At 52.4% G+C, this 16,554-nt stretch overlaps 1 protein-coding gene across 1 annotated transcript in view; it reads left to right on the top strand.

Annotated features, from left to right (window-relative positions):
- Positions 1-16,554, top strand: part of EPS8L2 (EPS8 signaling adaptor L2) — a 65,489-nt gene that overhangs the window by 22,244 nt on the left and 26,691 nt on the right. Inside the window, exons 3-4 of the mRNA XM_082318934.1 lie at positions 268-323; positions 16,392-16,456. Of these exons, the coding sequence (XP_082175060.1) occupies positions 268-323; positions 16,392-16,456 (121 nt within the window). The remainder of the gene's footprint in view (positions 1-267; positions 324-16,391; positions 16,457-16,554) is intronic.

Genomic DNA, 16,554 nt, shown 5'->3' with positions numbered 1-16,554 from the left:
GGCTCCTCTTGTCTCCTGTTTCCAGCTGCTGGGTTTAGTGACACGTGCCTGCGGTGTGGATAACAGCTAGGGTTGCAGAGGGAGCCGCCAGCACGGTCGGACAAGCAAATGCTTTGCCTGGGAATGTGGAATCGTACCACATCTGGCGGAGGTGATGAGGAGGGCAGGGCTGGTCCCTCTCGGGACAGCTGCAGAGCTGCAGTGTGAAAGCAGATGTTAAAAAGATCCAGGAGCTGATGGTTTATTTGTACCTTCTTTCTTTTACAGTGGCAGCATGGGCAGAGCGGACGGAGCCTCCAAGCTGAGCGCAAAGGACCTGTACGGTAAGTCGTGCCCACAAAGGCATCTAAGGTTTCCTATAGCAAAAACACCTCTGGAGATCTGGATGCAGCTGTTGGGGAGTTTTAGGCTGGAACTCAATCAAAGCCACGTGAATCCAGACCTCCATACGCAACAGGCTGGCCTGACGTGGCAAAAAAATGCACCTTACCTCTGTGCCACCGCCTCCCATGCTGGGGACAGCTGTGATTTTGTGAGGACAAGCTACGTAGAACATTGCTTCCCCCACCCATCACCCAGATCCTCTCCAGTTATGTTAGCGAGATAACCTGATAAAGGGCCTAACAAAAGAAAGACTGTCCTCAGCAGGTTAATGATTATCCGCTTTTAACTACTCAGTGAACCATGAAAGCTCTGCTGCCCTTTGGCTCTTTGGAAGTAGAGGGAATTGGTAGGATGAGTGCTTGGGCAGAGCCCATATGCAGCTTGTTTATAAACCACCCCAGCTCCAGGGGAGCCCATGTGTCACTGGGTGAAGAGCTGTAGAAAACATTTAGGTATCAATAACAGTTATTCCTCATCTTAGCAGCTCTCTTAACGTACCCCGGGTGAAGACCTGGCCTGTGGGGTGGGCAGAACAAGCAGAAAGTCGTGTGAGAAGTCACCTCCCTCCGTCACTCCCGGGATAAGGAGATGGGGGTTTGTCTGGGGGAACACTAGCAGTTTTCGGGGAGCCCGAGCCTGCAAACTCTCCCACCCGAGAGCTGTCCATTTGCTTGGGTGATGCCTTCATGGCGTACGAACAGGCTGCGTGTGCCCCTTGTCGGAGAGCTTGTATTTGATCAGAAATCTCCCTTTGCAGCTACGAGGTGAGGGTGGTTTATTTGTCCCTGGGAAGTGACTTTGGTTGCTGAACGGTTTTGGCTGCAGATTTATCAGTGTGGAGTGGCCTGGAGCACTGTCCCACAAGTGCCCGACCTTGCCTGGGGAAAAGGGGTCGCTGGTGGGAAGGCGGGGGCTGTAGTTGGTGGATGAAGCGTTAAACAAAATCATTGTTAACTTCGATTAGCCGCAAAGAAGTGAAACATGAGAATAAAGGTAGGACAGAAAGTTGGTGTCACTGGCCAGGGCTATTTGGGGCCTGGATGCTGCACGATGGGCAGGTGCCAAGCGGGGGTTTGAACTGCATCGGTCACTTGTCTGGAGACGAAAGGACACGCGATAAGCCTAGAAAGAAGCAAGAGGACGAGGCGTGGAAACGTTTGGGTGCTGCTCCACTTTGCGCACAGGACTGCTAGTTCAGAGCAGCTCCTCCTGCCTCTAACAGCATCGTTTCTTTCGCTGTGCACCGAAAGCTCGGGCAGATCTGAGCAGGGGCAGAAAGAGCATAGCTGCGAGGTGAACAGAGCGCCGCACAGAGACGCGTAAGAACGAAACCAAGAGCTGACGACTGCGTTGGAAACGCGGCAGGTGCACGGGTTAGCCCCCGCGGGCTCCGAACCGTCAGGGTTTCAGGGTGGGAGCTATTTGCGAGCGCAAGGCTGACTTGGGGCCGCGGCACGGCGAGCGGGGACCACCCCGCAACGCCTCCACCGCAAAAGCCAGCAAAGGGAAGGGCTGACAAACTGCCTTTAAAACAAACACAGTTTCTCAAGTCCCTTTCAACACCGAGTTATGCCTTTTAAATTTTTTTGCATGGACACACCCCAAAAGCAAATTTCACCAGGGATGGGACCTGTCTGACCAAATTCCAGCAAACCTTAAATGAGGACCATAACCCCATGGGCCCAGTCCTCAAGAGGAGTAAATCAGCTGCCCGTTCGTTCCCTGCCACCTCTGAAGCGCAGCCTCAGCTCTGCAGTAATTTACTGCATAAATCGGTGGCTGCTGGCCGGCTCAGCCCAGCACGAGTACATCCACGGGGTTTCTGCTTGGCAGAACTTGAAACCCGCCCCGCTAATTCAGCGTGCCTTTATCAAAGGACACTCAGCATGCGTTAAACCAATATTTTAATGTCTGGGTCCCCTTCGCACTCAGATCCTCCCTCCCCCAACATTAATTTCTGCTGTGAGCTGGCACGTTTGGGGGTGGAGGGCAGGCAAGAACTAAAATTCCCGGGAGAATTATGGTTCATACTGAAAGAAATCACATCAAGCTGAGCTGGCCTTGATACGCGATTACGATGCTGCTAAGGGATGTTTGGAGCTGACAAGACTTTTCATATTTCTCCAGTGTAATCAGGCTGGACGCTCAGCCTGTGAACGCTGCCAGGCCTCCAAAGAAATGAGTGCGATGACTCCCAGATTCCCAGCACGCAGACATCTGCTGCGTTTAAAGCTCGCTGGGTAACGTACACAGATGCCCCAAAGCACACAGATGTCTAAATAGCATTCCCAGGTGAGCGAGGCCTGGGTTTTAGCTTTCTTAAGATGTTTTTTCTACAGTAAAGTGCCTCTCACCACAAAGCAGGTATGGAAGGAGGGCACGTACTGAACCATCAGCTCAGGTACTTGGGCTCTAAATGCTAACCCAGCCTGAGCCTTCCTTACTGGCCTAACACAACAGCAGTGCCAGCTCCAGGGACACGACTGCTATCTGAGGGCCAAGGGGTCCCCAGTATCAACAGGGACTTACTGGCAGTATGAAAGCCACCTCTGGCGAGACCCCGGAGAGTGCTATTTAAAAGCATCATGGTGAGGCTGAAGCAGAGCAGCAGCTCCAGGCTGTGCACAGAAAGCCGACTGGATGGCAGAGGTGGGGGATCTGCTCTGGGGGGTTCAAGGACGTCGTGTGAAACTCACAGGGCAGCGTGGGTCCGCAGGACACAGCCTCGCGGCCGGTGATGGGCGGGGAAGGTGGCTGCTCTGGTGTCACCCTTGGCCTGCTGTAATTGTCTTGATCATCAAGTATGCGACACGCCATTACGTCGTCTTCACTGCGGTGAGCACAGAGGGATGCAGAGAGATAACCAAAGTCACCGGGGAATTCTGCAAAGAAACTGGCTTAAAGCCCTGAGGTATTTTCCCCCGGCCCTATCCCTACCAGAGTTGGTCAGAGTTGGATACGCTTTCTAGGTGCTCAGCTGTCCTCGGTGGAGTTTCCTGGCTGTCGTGGGAGCAGGATACTCATCCTTTCCTCCCCCCCTTAGCAAAACAGCATCACATTTACTCAGCTCCACATTCTGGAAGAGTCTGTGGCTGCCTGCACAGAGCAAGCCCCGGCTCCGCTGGCAGCAGGGGGAATGGCTGGCACCTATCAAGTTGCCACCTTACTCAATGCACAGCAACCAGCTGAATAAATGTTAATGCATACCATAAATAAATTAAGCTGCTTCTCTGCTTACTGGCATCTGTTCTGAAACTAGATGAAAGCCTGTGGGGGGGAAACCAGTGCGGCTCCGGCAGAAGCCAAGGGAAGGGCTGGGAGGAAGCGTTTCTGCATAGTGCTTCCCACCGCAGGCTTCTGCCACCCCGTTCTGTGGTGACAGCCAGCTGGACTTCTGCAGGCGTTCATCTAAGCTGCGTTCACGGTTGATCAGACAGCGCTGTCTCTGGTGATGGATTAGGCAGTGTAACCATGAGAAGCTGCATAGAGTCGAGGGCAGTTTAACGATTACCGTGGATTTCTCATGGGGCTGTAGGAAGGAAAGGGCTCTGCAGCAGCGTTCAGAGCACCCATTTCTGTTTGGCTACCATGTCTGTCCCTGCGGTGCTCAGCTGCTTTCCGGCACCCCTGGCCAACTCCTTGGCTGACTTTGCCTCTCACTTCAAGTGCTGGGGCACAGAAGTACCCGGTGGATCTGAAACCAGGCTGGCCCCCAGCAGGGCCGCAGAGCAGAGCGCTGGGACGCGGAGGGGCACCGCAGGGGTGCGAGACACCAGCCTGGCAGGAGGGCAGTGCTCGTCCCACATCCAGACCTGTGAGACCCAGCCAGCTGGCTCCGACCTGCCCACCCCATCCTCAATACACTCATTTCTGGGAAAAAACAAAACTTGTTGGGGTACAGGGCTGGAAAAGGGATTTTGAAGCAAGAGGAACTGCCTGTGGCTTGAGTTAGGCTGGAGAAACGTGGTGCTGAACAGCGGCAGCCTGCGAGGCGCGATCACTTGACACTGCACACCCCCGTAACCCAAGAAAGGCTTCGGCGCTGTAACAGGACACGGGGCACGAACACAAAGAGCAGAGCCATTCCCGCCTGCCCGGCGTGGCCCTGGACAGGTATCAGCTGCCTGGGGAGCCGCGGGGACAGGAGACTCCACCAGCGCCAGCTGCACCCAGGAGCCACCGGCAGAGGCTTGGCAGAGGACGCTGGCCCTGGCTAGGCAGAATACACTGATGGCAAAGGAGTAAATTACGCTTAACAGTCACGAACCAACTCCTGGGGGGTCTCCATAGACCTCCCTTGTCTCCTAACAGGGCCTCCAGCGCCCAGCCACGTGGGGAGGTCTCTAAGATAAGACTCGCCCCCAGCAGGGTCCCCAGACTGGAATTCCTTGCCGCCGGCTCTCCCACACCCCGGGTGAGCACAGCGTGAAGCGGGGCCTTGGGGTCTCGGCTGTGAGATACCCATCACAGACAAGAGTTGTGCCAACTCACCAACGGCCCCGAGAGCAGCGAGACAGCAACACTGACTCAAGACAGTCTTGCTTTCCTTAAAGCTGCATTGTAAATGTGCACTTACTATTGATGGCTCAGGATGATCAACAAAAGGGTCATTATTTACTATTATTTATTGCCCGCCCAAACCACGAGCTTGTTAATTATTTCAGGTGGAGGCCATGTGGCAGTCCCACAGTTACCAACAGCAGCACTGAGGTGCTGTTCTTTCCCCATGGCCCTCTAGAAGAGGGTTTGTGCATGGATTTAACGCACACTGGTATTGCCTGCAAGGTACAGCCCTGGCAGGAGCGGTGCCTAGAAACTGAGCTTGCTCAGCTACACAGTTGTGTCGAGAGGACCATGCACATGCCTGAACCCAAGGAGATCTGGGCAGCATCTGAACGGTGCCACTCACCGTCGCGTCCCTCAGATGCAGATATATCCTCGGTGTCTTTTAGAAAAGCTAAAAATGGAAAGCACTTGCATTCCTTGAGACGATTTCTGAGGTCCGATAGCTCGGCGGGAAGGCGAGGTGTTTGGTTTTAGGCACGTCTGACTCAGCTCGTGCCCTGGAGCAGGCCTGCGTCACCATCAGTAAAGAAGTGAGGCTGCAATTCTGGATACAGCAACTTCCCACCTGACTGACTGCACAGCCGTTTGCTTTAAAGCTATCATCCCACAGGAGAGCAAAGTCTCAGATCCAGTAAAGATCCAAGACTCCTTGCCGTAGAGGGGAGGAACCACTGCACTGCCCTGCAGATTCCCATTTGGGAAATGGCAGGGCAACTGAGGGAACATTTGCCCAGCGCAGTGGGACAGTAACAGGGAGCCAAAGTGCTCCTGCAGCCGGTGGGGTGAAAGGCAGTGCGGTTTTTCCACCTGCTGTTGCTGTTTGCTTACCCAGCCCACCACAAGAAAGCCCGGGGCGGTGCTGATCACAGGTCCGAGTCAGAGCAGTGCCCGAGACATTAATTCCCCACCTCCTCCGCTGCCAGCCTTGAATAACTCCCTTGTCCTTCCCTCGGTGCCGTTTCAGCCGCTTTCTTCACGTCCCCTTTCCCACCCGAGATTCCAGCTTCAGATTACCCTGGCTCCCCTCCGACACTGCCTTGTGGGTGACCCTTTTATTCAAAGCCTTGGACATTTAATACTCCAACTGGAAACAGGGCTGGAAGAAAAACAGGAAGCCAGGGTTGCTCTTGGTTCCTGCAGACCAAAACCCAGTGGTGGGTAAGATGAGGGATGGGTAGGCTCAGCCCAGCCCCGACTGGAGCTACTGGGAGGAGCAGGCTCTGCTCTGGGTGCTGCTGGCTGGAAATCGGAGCGGGCTGGGCTCAGCCCCGGCTCCGACCTGCCGCAGGCAGCCCTCGTGTCTGCATCGCGGGGCCTTTGGGACGGCAGCTGGCGATGGGGGGCTGCGGAGGGGGATCTGCCACCTCTGACGCCGCAGTGCCCGCTCGGCATCGCCAGCGGCCCTCTTTCCTTGCCGCTTCAAGAGTGCTGAGCACGAGTTCTCTCCTTGCATGGAGTAGCTGCTCAGAGCTTATTCAGAGGAACGTTTTCTTAAATGGAAATGGGTTGTCGGATATGCCCAAGTACCTCGGGAACAAAAGCTGTGTTAGTTAATAACAACAGAAAAAGGAAAACTTTTCATCATGAGTGTTTTGGTCCTCAAGTAAAGCAAATTCATCAGTTTGTTTAATTAAATCAAGGTTCCCCCAATCTTACTAAATGTATTCTGACATTCAAAATATGTCATTACCAGCTACGGGAAATTCAGAAAACACCACTTTGGATTGTTTGGTGAAAAATAATTTGGCATATTTCTTCCAGCTCTGGTTGTAAAGGGAAAAAGGAACACCTCTACCCATGAGCTTCCCCTGCAGCTCCTCAATACCCTGATTATCTTCCGCTGAGCGGCCCCGGGTGCCTGCCCAGCAGACAGTAGGCTACTGTACGTACCGCCTTGCCTTCCCTGGCATGCCGGCCACAAACACGCAGTGTTCCTTGATGTACTCAGTCCTTGCACAACCCGGGAGGCGGGTCAGGTTTTTATTTGCTCTGCTAGAGTGGGTTGTGTCTTCAGCTAATAAAACAAGAATGTGAGCGCTTGGGTCTGAGCTAGTAGCAAATATTAAGCGTGCTGAGGAGGAATTCAGCCTCGCGACACCTACCAGCAGCTGCCAACGCGCTATCAGTAAGCGGCTCCCTGCTGCCACGGACCATTCATACCTCTGGCTGCCCCCATCCTCAATGAAAGCCTTTTCATTCACTTCCAGAGCTTCCAGGTCACGTACTAACGTGCCACCCATGAGTGACAGCCGCCCCATGCAAAGATTCCCAGCCTCACAGCCACCGATACAGATGAGCTCTGGCAGTTCAGAAAGTACCATGGTGCTAACAGGAAAACCAGGGAGCTTGGTGTTTCATAAGAAGCTGCAAAGGTGCTTCCAAAATGGGGCTTTCCCCGTGCCGGCCGGCCAGCCGTAGGGAACCCCAAGCAGGGAAGCCTCTGCAACAGCAGAAGCAAGGTACGGACCTGGAGATGCCTCCCTATCGGGAGCTCAGACCCTGCAGGTCTGTGCAGTGCCCGAAACCAGATCCTTGACTAACCCGGCAGAACCTGGAGCATCCTCCCACTCGGTGAGGAAGCGGGAACCTGTCGGATCGGCAGAGCTGCGCTACCGCAGATGTGCTGTCAGGCTGCCAGATCAGATCTGGCCCCATGCTCAGATCCTGGGAATGGATGCTGTTTCGTAAGGCTGCTTTATAACGCAGGCCCGGCAAATTTGCATCGCTGCCATTAGCATGGAGAGGCATTTGCTGCTCTGTTTCTCCTCTGGAGGGTTGCGTCCTGACCTGCTGGTTTGGCACAAAGACTTGATCATGCTACACTGCCAAGTTACTATAAACAGCATGTGCGCTGCTAGATAACGTATAGATAATATAAAGAACTGGCAAGCTCCAGAAGGCAACAGCCAGGACTTTCCTTAGGCTGTTTTAATGGACGTGGAAGCCAGGGAGGTCTCTAGTGCGATGCAGGGAATCAAGGCGAGGTCCTTGGTCTGGTACTGCCAAAGAAAACAAACCTAACCCGATGCGTCTTTGGTGCCTTACAGAGAGTTTCACAGCTGACTTGTCCGTCCCCCACGTACTCTGCTGTGCCTTCTGCCCAGCAACGGCTGAAAACAAATACGGGGATTGACGGGAGGATCAGGGAGGATCCTGTGTGATAAAACGCGCTAATTAATCGGAGAAGGACGCGCATGGAGGGGAGGCTGGGGCCTTTGCAGCTCTGGCGTAACTGGCTGCATTTGTTACAGAGGCACCTGTTTACACCACAACTGACTTTGGCCCCGGCGTACAGCAAGAGCACAGGCAGGTTTTTGTTTATAACAGTTTAAAATGTAAATGGATGGAAAGAGATGGTATCTTGGGACTGAGCTTTGGGATCCTGCCTGTGGCAGCCTGCAACCCCTGTGCAGCTCAGCGTAGCACCGCAGGCGTTCCCTCTGCCAGCGGCAGGAAAGAAGGGCTCAAATTCCCCCGAAACGCCGGGAACACGTAGCGTCACAGCAGTCCTGAGGCCTCCTGCCCTCTCGCAGACACTTAAGAAAATGCAAAAAGAGCAGAAAAAAAAAAATGCTATAACCCACTAACGATCTGGGGAAAGCAGAGCGTGGCGGGAGCACACCCCGTTCATCCCATCTACCCCCTATGCAGAGGCACGAGTGTCTTCTGCACGGAGATGCACGGTCATACAGCTGTATCCCAGCACAGCTGGCAACCATAGGTGCTCTTGTCATACCTCTCAGCTAACATCTTTTGGCTATCTGCTTCAGGGTCAGATAAGCTGAACCCCAGAGGAGCCCGTTTCCCTCCTCTCTGGGCCGATGTTACCCCCTGTGAATATTCACAGGCCATTTTGGAAGCTGGCAGCAGAGGCAGGGCCCAAGCCCAGGTGCCCCGTTGGGTGTCTTACCCCTGCGCCCACCCATTCTCCCACCCTTGGTACCATCGGTTCGTTGTACTGGGGATGCTCTGCCCTGCTGGCTTGGCAGAGGCCATACAAGCCCGCTTCTGCCCTCCTTTGCACTGCTCTACATCCCTAGAGACTTTAACCAAGTTATTTCAGAATTTATCCCGCTAGCCGATCTCTTGTGCACACAATCCGTCAGGCTGAAGGGAGTGTTCACAGCCACATCCTAAATCCCTGCAAAAACAAGTGTTGCATGGAAATCGGGAGGGAACGTGGCACCAAAGTTGTGGTTTGGCTTCCTAGACCGAGCTGATAACCCCCATCCCTCCAGGATGTGCATCGATCCTGCTTTTTTTTTTTCCCTTCCTCATTTATTACTCTCTTTCATCCCTTTCACTCCTTAACCTAAAGCCAAACAGGATGCTGTCCCTTCCAGCCAAGACTTCAGCCTTGTCACTGGGATTTCAGCCCAGCACCCAGTTTTGAGTCCTTGAGTAAAATCCACCTAGTACCTCTGCAGTGGTCGGAGCTTTTTCCATTTCCCCATGTGGCCACTGGTGCCCGTGGGAAACATCATTCCCACGGCACTGTTTATCCCCAAGATATTGGCAATAGGTAACATTCTGCAGAGAGCGACTTTGCAGTTTTCCCCACACCTCTGGCTACAAGGCAAGATTAAAGCTAGCTGGTTAGGAACGGAGGGAACAACTGAACTGAATTCAGTTAAAGAATCATTTATAGGGTTTTTTTTTCCCCTGAAAGGCATGTCTTAGGGTTCGCTGGGCCAAATCCTTAGAGGCAAGAGATGAGACAATTTACCAGAGCGTGTGCATGGCCCACGTGGCATCCACGCTCAAGCCATTCAAAACTTTCTGGATCACCCATGCCATTCATACAAGCCTTTGGGCTCAGCAACAGCACGACTGTGAATTACCCATCACTGCTCTTTAGGCCACAGCAGTGGATCGCACCAGCCACTTTCCTCCAGACGAGACGGGATCCCTACGCTATGAGGGGTTTTTTGTTGCCAGACACCCAAAGCAAGGGACAAAACTGCATTGTTTTCCCATCTCTTTGGCTCTCTTGGCAGGCAGAAGGGAAATAGTACAGTGGTGGTCACTGTGGGCCTATGCCAACTCTTATCACCTTCAGATGTTTGCTGTACTAGTGCCACAGCCCTGCAGCTCTCCTTGCCCTTTGCAGCCCAGCCTGTGTCATATCCAAAGAGTCAGCCTCTCTACGCTACAGCCTCTAAAGGGCACAGCAGAAGATAATTCATTTAAACAGAGGTGTAGGTTGGTGTCTGACCTCTGACAGCGGCTGCCATCTAATCTGGGGAAAATCATCACTATATTCCTGTAATGCTTATGTATCGCATGGGGATTATGCGAATTCTCCGCCTCCTGGGGCCAGGGTCTGGGTTGGATAACAGGATAACACCCTACGGTGCTCAGGGCTTCTCCGTTGTGAGACCCTATTGCAAGACGCTGTAGAAATGCAAAGCATCCGAGCAGGAGAGGTGTCAGATAAACCGGGAGGAAATTAGCTACTGCTGCTAACATGCCAGCGTTCATTCATACAAAATTAAGTAGGTAGAGGACAGGGCTGTGCAGAAGGGCAGTGTGGGAGCTACCCAGGACATGCGACCTGTCTCCTGGAGTCTTTTCTGGCCAAGGGAGTTCACCTGTCCAACCTAAAGGATCCCCCTTGATCCGTAGGGTCAAACAGCCACAGATCTCCCTGCAGGCATCACTCTGCGCATGGCCTGTTCGGCTCAGCCCACCACAACCAGAGACAGGTTTAAGCTAGGGCAAATAATGATGCATCCACAGAAAGGTTTGCAATGTTTCACCACATTGCCTTAAAGTAAACAAACAAACAAACAAACAAAAAACCCCTTTTTTTTTTTAAAGCACCCACACTTCTCAGACAGATGTGGCCTAAGACTGACTATTTCGTGGTTTGCCGCCTGGGATCTTCTTTCTGTGGTTAAATCAAAAGTAAATGCTAGGGAAGAAGGAGATTTCAGTGTTGTGGCACCCTGCTGTCCCCGGAAAGCCTGGCTGTTCTCAGGCCGTGTGGTTATATTTGCAGATGCCAGGAGGAAACACAAAAATAAAAGTTTCCGTGGGTGTGGGGACCAGGTAGAAGCCAACAATACAGAAGGGATCTCAGGAGAAGGAACAAGCAGCCATCTTAAAGAAAGGGACAGGAAAGAGACGATGCAGAAACACCCCCTTCCTCGCCCTGGGCAGCTTCTGGGACTCACTTGAATGGCATCCCCAGACAAAACAGAGGCACTTTGTTCCAGTTGTGTGACTTTTAAAGGTAATGCAGAAATGCCCCCAGGGAGAATCAACAGAGGGAGGGGGAACGCCTGGGGCTTGCTGCGCTGAAAAAGGCTGCAAATGGCCAAAGGGGCCCCTCTGAGCGAGCTTAACCCTGAGCGCAGGCGATGGGAAGCGGGGCTACGCAGAGCTCTGAGGTTTCGGCAGGTCCCCAAGATTTCCAAGGGCTCTTCCAAACATTTTCTCAGACGTGCATGCCGAGAGCTCCCCTCACCACGACACAGGCAGCTCCTCTGAGCCTGGAGAATGGGGCAAAGGCATCGGAGGGGACCCCAGAGAGTCCGTAGGCAACCAGCCACAGCCCTGACCATTGCTACAGCTCCAGAGGCTGTTCTCCTACCAGAAAGCCAGTCTGGTTCTCCTGCCAGAAAGCCAGCCTAGAGTCTGGCAGGCTGTTCTCCTACCAGAAACACAGACCTACTCCAGCCTCCCTCTGGAAACCACATCCCCCCAGTATACCTTCCCTTCCTCGGGGACTGCCAGCTCCTGACGGGGCTCTGCACCATTCCTCTCAGGGCTGTAGACATTTGCCTGCCCTAATGTAAAACCCCTTTGTTTCCAGACCAACCACTTCAGCCTTTTCCATTCCCTTTTAAAAAGGAGGGGACAGGATGTCTTAAAATCCAAATTTGTCTCCATCCCACACAGACGCGGTGTTCTCATTTCCATTAGTGTCATCTATTTACATGAGAAATGCTTGGTGAGGAAATTGAGGTTATTGAGAGAAAAAAGTTCCTCGCATCAGACACGAATCCCTGCGGTGTGTGTTGCCGTGTGCCCTCTTCCAGACCTTGCCCCACATTTGAAGTAGGGCAGACTGCAATTAAAACACACAGCAAACAGAAAATGCCATTGACCCTTTGATGCGAGCCTCAGGTGGGAAGTGGCCGTGCTGAAATATTAATTAATTTACTCAAGGTCACTCTGGAAGCTAATGGCTGAGCAGGGAGCTGTGCTGGGTGTCTGAGGTCTTTCCCCCCAGAACTATCCTCGCTCCACCTCCGAGTCGGCACCAGCTCGGAGACCTGCAGTCTCCGTTAACGCCTCTGCCGGCGTGCCCACCCATAAATCATTTCTACTTGCGACCAGCAGCCGCTTCAGGGCTATCGGGGATTAGCTGCAGAGGCAACGCACGCTGCTGGGTTTTCAGACACAGGCACAGAGATGCAAGGTGCAAAGTACTCGGGTGTCCTGTCAAGCTGATGGCACACCCCAGGCTTAAAGAATGTTAGAAAAATGTTAAAAAGCATTAGAAATCAGCTTCTATCAACGCTTGCCAGGCTCTGAATGAAAGCAGCAGCATCGTTTTTCACGGTCGATGTCTCTGGGCTATCTTTGTATGTTTAGCATGCTCCTGCAGCCACAGACACGTGTGCTACCAGTGCTCAGCCCTGAGTCTTTGGAGAAGTACCCAGAGGAGCTCAATTTAAAAGCTCTTCGCTGCTGGCCAAGCAGAAAGGTGAAATCCCCAAGCTAAATCCCAAGGAAAGGAGCCCTTCGGGCCAGTGCTTGTTCTGGAGAGACACCTGCTGGCAATGCCCACCGAGCCCGAGCTGAGCTCGGGGACTGCTCATCCTCCTTCCACTGAAGCCAAGGAGAAATAAAAGCGGAACAGAGATGCAACGGGAACCCAGGGGAAAAGGTTCACACTACCAAGGTGGAACCCAAGGCAAAAGCATGCTGCAAACGTGACCCGAGCCCTGTTCCCAGCTCCGCTGCCCCTTGTTCCTGACCAGCATTTCACAGCCCCAAACCAGGGCAGGTCACGGGAGCACCCGACAGACACTTCGTGAAAAAACAGTGCAAAAGACCCGCAGTCTGATATACCTGAGAGGTTTGAGCTTGTTCAACCATAACCAGTTTTTAACTGCCCTACCTGCCAGCTCTCTGATTTTAGGACAGCCAAAGAACCCCCAAATTCCCACTAGGTGTGAGCTAAATCAAAATAACCTGAATCAGGAGCGCTCACAGAGGCCAGACAGGTTGGCTCGAAATCCTATCCCATTCTAGGCAGGAAAAATGAAGGCATGAAGCTGCACGTTATAGCCAGGGGCACACACGCTCACGAGGAAGGACATTTGCAGAAACCCTGGCAATCAGTGCCAAGGAGGCATGTGCCTATGAGATGTTTTAACTCCTGTCAGCTCTCTGGGAAAGCTGCAGGTTCAGGCCAGCTTCTCCTCCCGTTGCACAGGACCTGCTGGCAGGAGGTTTAAGCAACAGCTACTCAGGCGAGAAGTGAATACAAGGAGGGCCCCAGGACTAAGCTACAGGTCCAAACTGGTGCTTCGGGGTATTTTTTCTGCTCTTATCACAGCAAGATGCTCTGCTTGCTGCATTTACTCCTTGCTAGCACCCTCCTGCATGCAAGGCTTAAAGGAGAACGCGTGGCAGAGTTGGCTAATTTCCCCCCAGCCAGCCCTCAGGCTGTAATTCAGGAGCTGCCATCCTTCCCAATCCTGACCCTCATTTCTCCGTACCATTGCTGCAGTCCACTGTCCCCGTGCAACTGTCTGTGGGACAAGTTCACTCAAGCGAGCTCAAGGAAAGGGACAGACAGTTTCATGGTCCAAAGTAGTGTGGAGCAGCAATGGGAGCAGCAGCAGCAGGCAGCTGCTGGAGATGATGTCCATTTGCAGGAGTCTCAGTGATTCCTGGTAGCTTTGGGGGCGATGTATAGGACAGGCTTAGTAGATCTTGTAGAAAACAACTCCATGGTTTGGGAGCAACCAGGGGACTGTGCTTTCTTGGGGTGATGTGGTCAGAGACCATTTTTGCTGGGATATAGCCAGAGGAGAAGGAAACGGCTGTCAGAGCAGCACTGCTTCACTTCAGTCACTACTTGTGCTGACCGTGACCGCTTTCCCTTCTGCGGGTGCCCTGTTGTGCCCTCGACCCCCCTGTCTTCCCTCTTTCGTGGCAATGCACACCCGTCAGGCAACACCCTGCTCCCGTCCCTGCTGCAGGTGGCCAGGGTGCAGGCAGAACCTGGCCGACTTCTCTAAGCGAGCCCACGTTGCTCGCTCCTCGGGGCTGGGGCTTGGCGGCTTCTCTGTCTGCAAAAGGACTTGTGCCTCACAACCCCGAGCAGGGAGGCACCACTGAGGGAGACTACGGCCAGACTGGGCACCGAGCGGCCACCCGACAGGAGGAAAGAAAGGGGATAGTAACTTCAACAGCACAATAGTAGCAGCAGCAGATAGGAAACAGTCACTTCTCTGTTTTACACGAGGGACGGAGGAAAAAAAAGGCAAGAGACTAGCAGTGGTAAAGCCAGAACTACCACTCGAGCTCCTTCAACCTCTTGAGCTGTGCTCATTCCCCCAGAAGGGGAAGGATTTGCACAGAAGCAAACCAGGGAAGCGCTCAGTGCGTAGGCCGGTGTTGGTCCTGCTGAACAAGCTAAAAGGATGCAAAACACTTGCAGTTTCAGAGAACAGCAAAAGGCAAACAAACCCTGTGTCCCTAGGGAGGAGCTACATCACCAGCACCTTCGTTAGGCTGCTATCCTCTCTCTCAAATTACCACCTAAAGGAGAGACAAGACAGAGCCCTGGGTGCCCGTAGCCCGTCCACGTGGGCAGAGGCCTTCCAGGGCACCACGGGGCGGTCACTGCTCCAGCAGACCCTGCTCCTTCCCCGAGCTCCTTCCCACCTCCAGCCCCTTCCAGTTACTGCCCTGCCCTTGCTCTGCTTTATATTCGCTTCATTTCACTGCCTGCACTTCGAAACAGACTTATCTTCAGTTTTCCATCTTTTTTATTAAAAAAAAAAAAAAGTCACCTTCTTTTGATTACTAGGAAAGCTTCAGTTTTCAGCAAAAATATTACCAGCATTTCTTGTAAGGCTTTGGGGAGTTTTTCAATTAAAATGGGACATGCTACCAAAAATATAAACTAAAGAAGCATTTTGTAAAGTTTTACCTTGATCTTGCACCACTTCACCAACAAATCTGGAAACCAACCGAAGGAGTTCCTATGAGGATATTCGTTTTCTAGGTGCCAGCCTCTTTAATGTGAAATTTGTTAAATGAGACCACATGTTCCGTGTTCAAAGAAAAGGGGAAAACAAGAGAGAAGCCAACATCCCAGAGAAGGCATTAAAGAGAACTTTGAAGTAAACCACAAATAAACTAAGATTAATATATTCTTCTTTAAAACGCGAGGAGCCCTAACGTTTGCTGCGTTATGAGATCTCCTTGGTCGGGACTTGCTACAGAGGCCGGGATATTCTGACACAGGCTTTAGGAAGGGTGAAAACAATAAAACTGCCATTGCCTTTCCTAAGGAAAGCAGAGATCAGAGGATGTCCTCTGCTGGTGAGGACGGTGGTTTCAGTTTGGATGCTCCCAGATCACGCTGGGCCTGGGGAGTTACTCCTCTGCTATTCAAGCATAAGGAATCCCCGGACAAGTACCAATTCATCAGCGAGTAAGAGCTGGGAGGGTGAATTTTTATAGGATTATATTCGATAGCCTCATGAAATACCAAGCAATTTTTTCCCAATTGCTCTTTACTGCTGCTTTCCAGTAAGAAATGCAGGAAGTAATGACGATTTGTTGCCTCATAAAAATATTGTACCAGAAACGCAGGCTCTGGCTGGCTGGCCTTGATCCCTGCGGCCCTTCCTATCTCCAACTACAGCCCTCTGCTGCGGCTTGCCAGGGAACGCGAGAAACCAAACTGAAAGCGTCACGGTAGCGCAGGTGGTTTCTTCTGGAGGACGATTCGAAGGGCTGTTATGTCCAAACTGATGGGTTGTGGTGGATTTTGTTCTTCTTGCTACGTGCATGTCGTAGCCTTCTGCCAGCCTTCTCAAGCCACTCCTCACCTACCCAGCCCTCTTCCAAGAGCTTCCCTAATCAGTCGTTGTCTGGGGCTTTCCTTTACGCTAGGTTTAATTTCCTCCGCAAATGGTGCTGACCTCCAGGAATCAACTTAGCAGCAGCATTAAGGGATGCGACTTGAACGTGTGCCCTACATGCCCGATTTGCCAAGCCTTGTTACAAAAGTTAATGTTGGTTTTTTTTTTTTTATATGTTTTATTATTCCCAATACTCCGATGGAAGCTGGAAGCCCAGAGACTATGAGAAAGACTGTAGCACCCCATCAGGAGAGCTGTAATTCTCACACCCTGCTATACCGATAGCCACTACAATGAAGACTTGTTTTCTTCTTTTTTTTGCAGAACAAAGGAAAAAATACTCCAACTCCAACGTCATTATGCATGAGACTTCACAGTACCACGTACAGGTGAGTATGCAATGAAACGTTAAGGGGCTGAAAGGCCAACGTCAGCGATAGACACTGGTAATGCAATGAGTTTCGTTTGTCCTGGACCTTCATTAGGC

This window comes from Platalea leucorodia (assembly GCF_965183815.1).
Source record: "Platalea leucorodia genome assembly, chromosome: 7".
In the NCBI taxonomy this organism is placed as follows: Eukaryota; Metazoa; Chordata; class Aves; order Pelecaniformes; family Threskiornithidae; genus Platalea; species Platalea leucorodia.
Note: the sequence above shows the minus strand (reverse complement) of the source record. Positions and strands in the feature narration are given on the sequence as shown.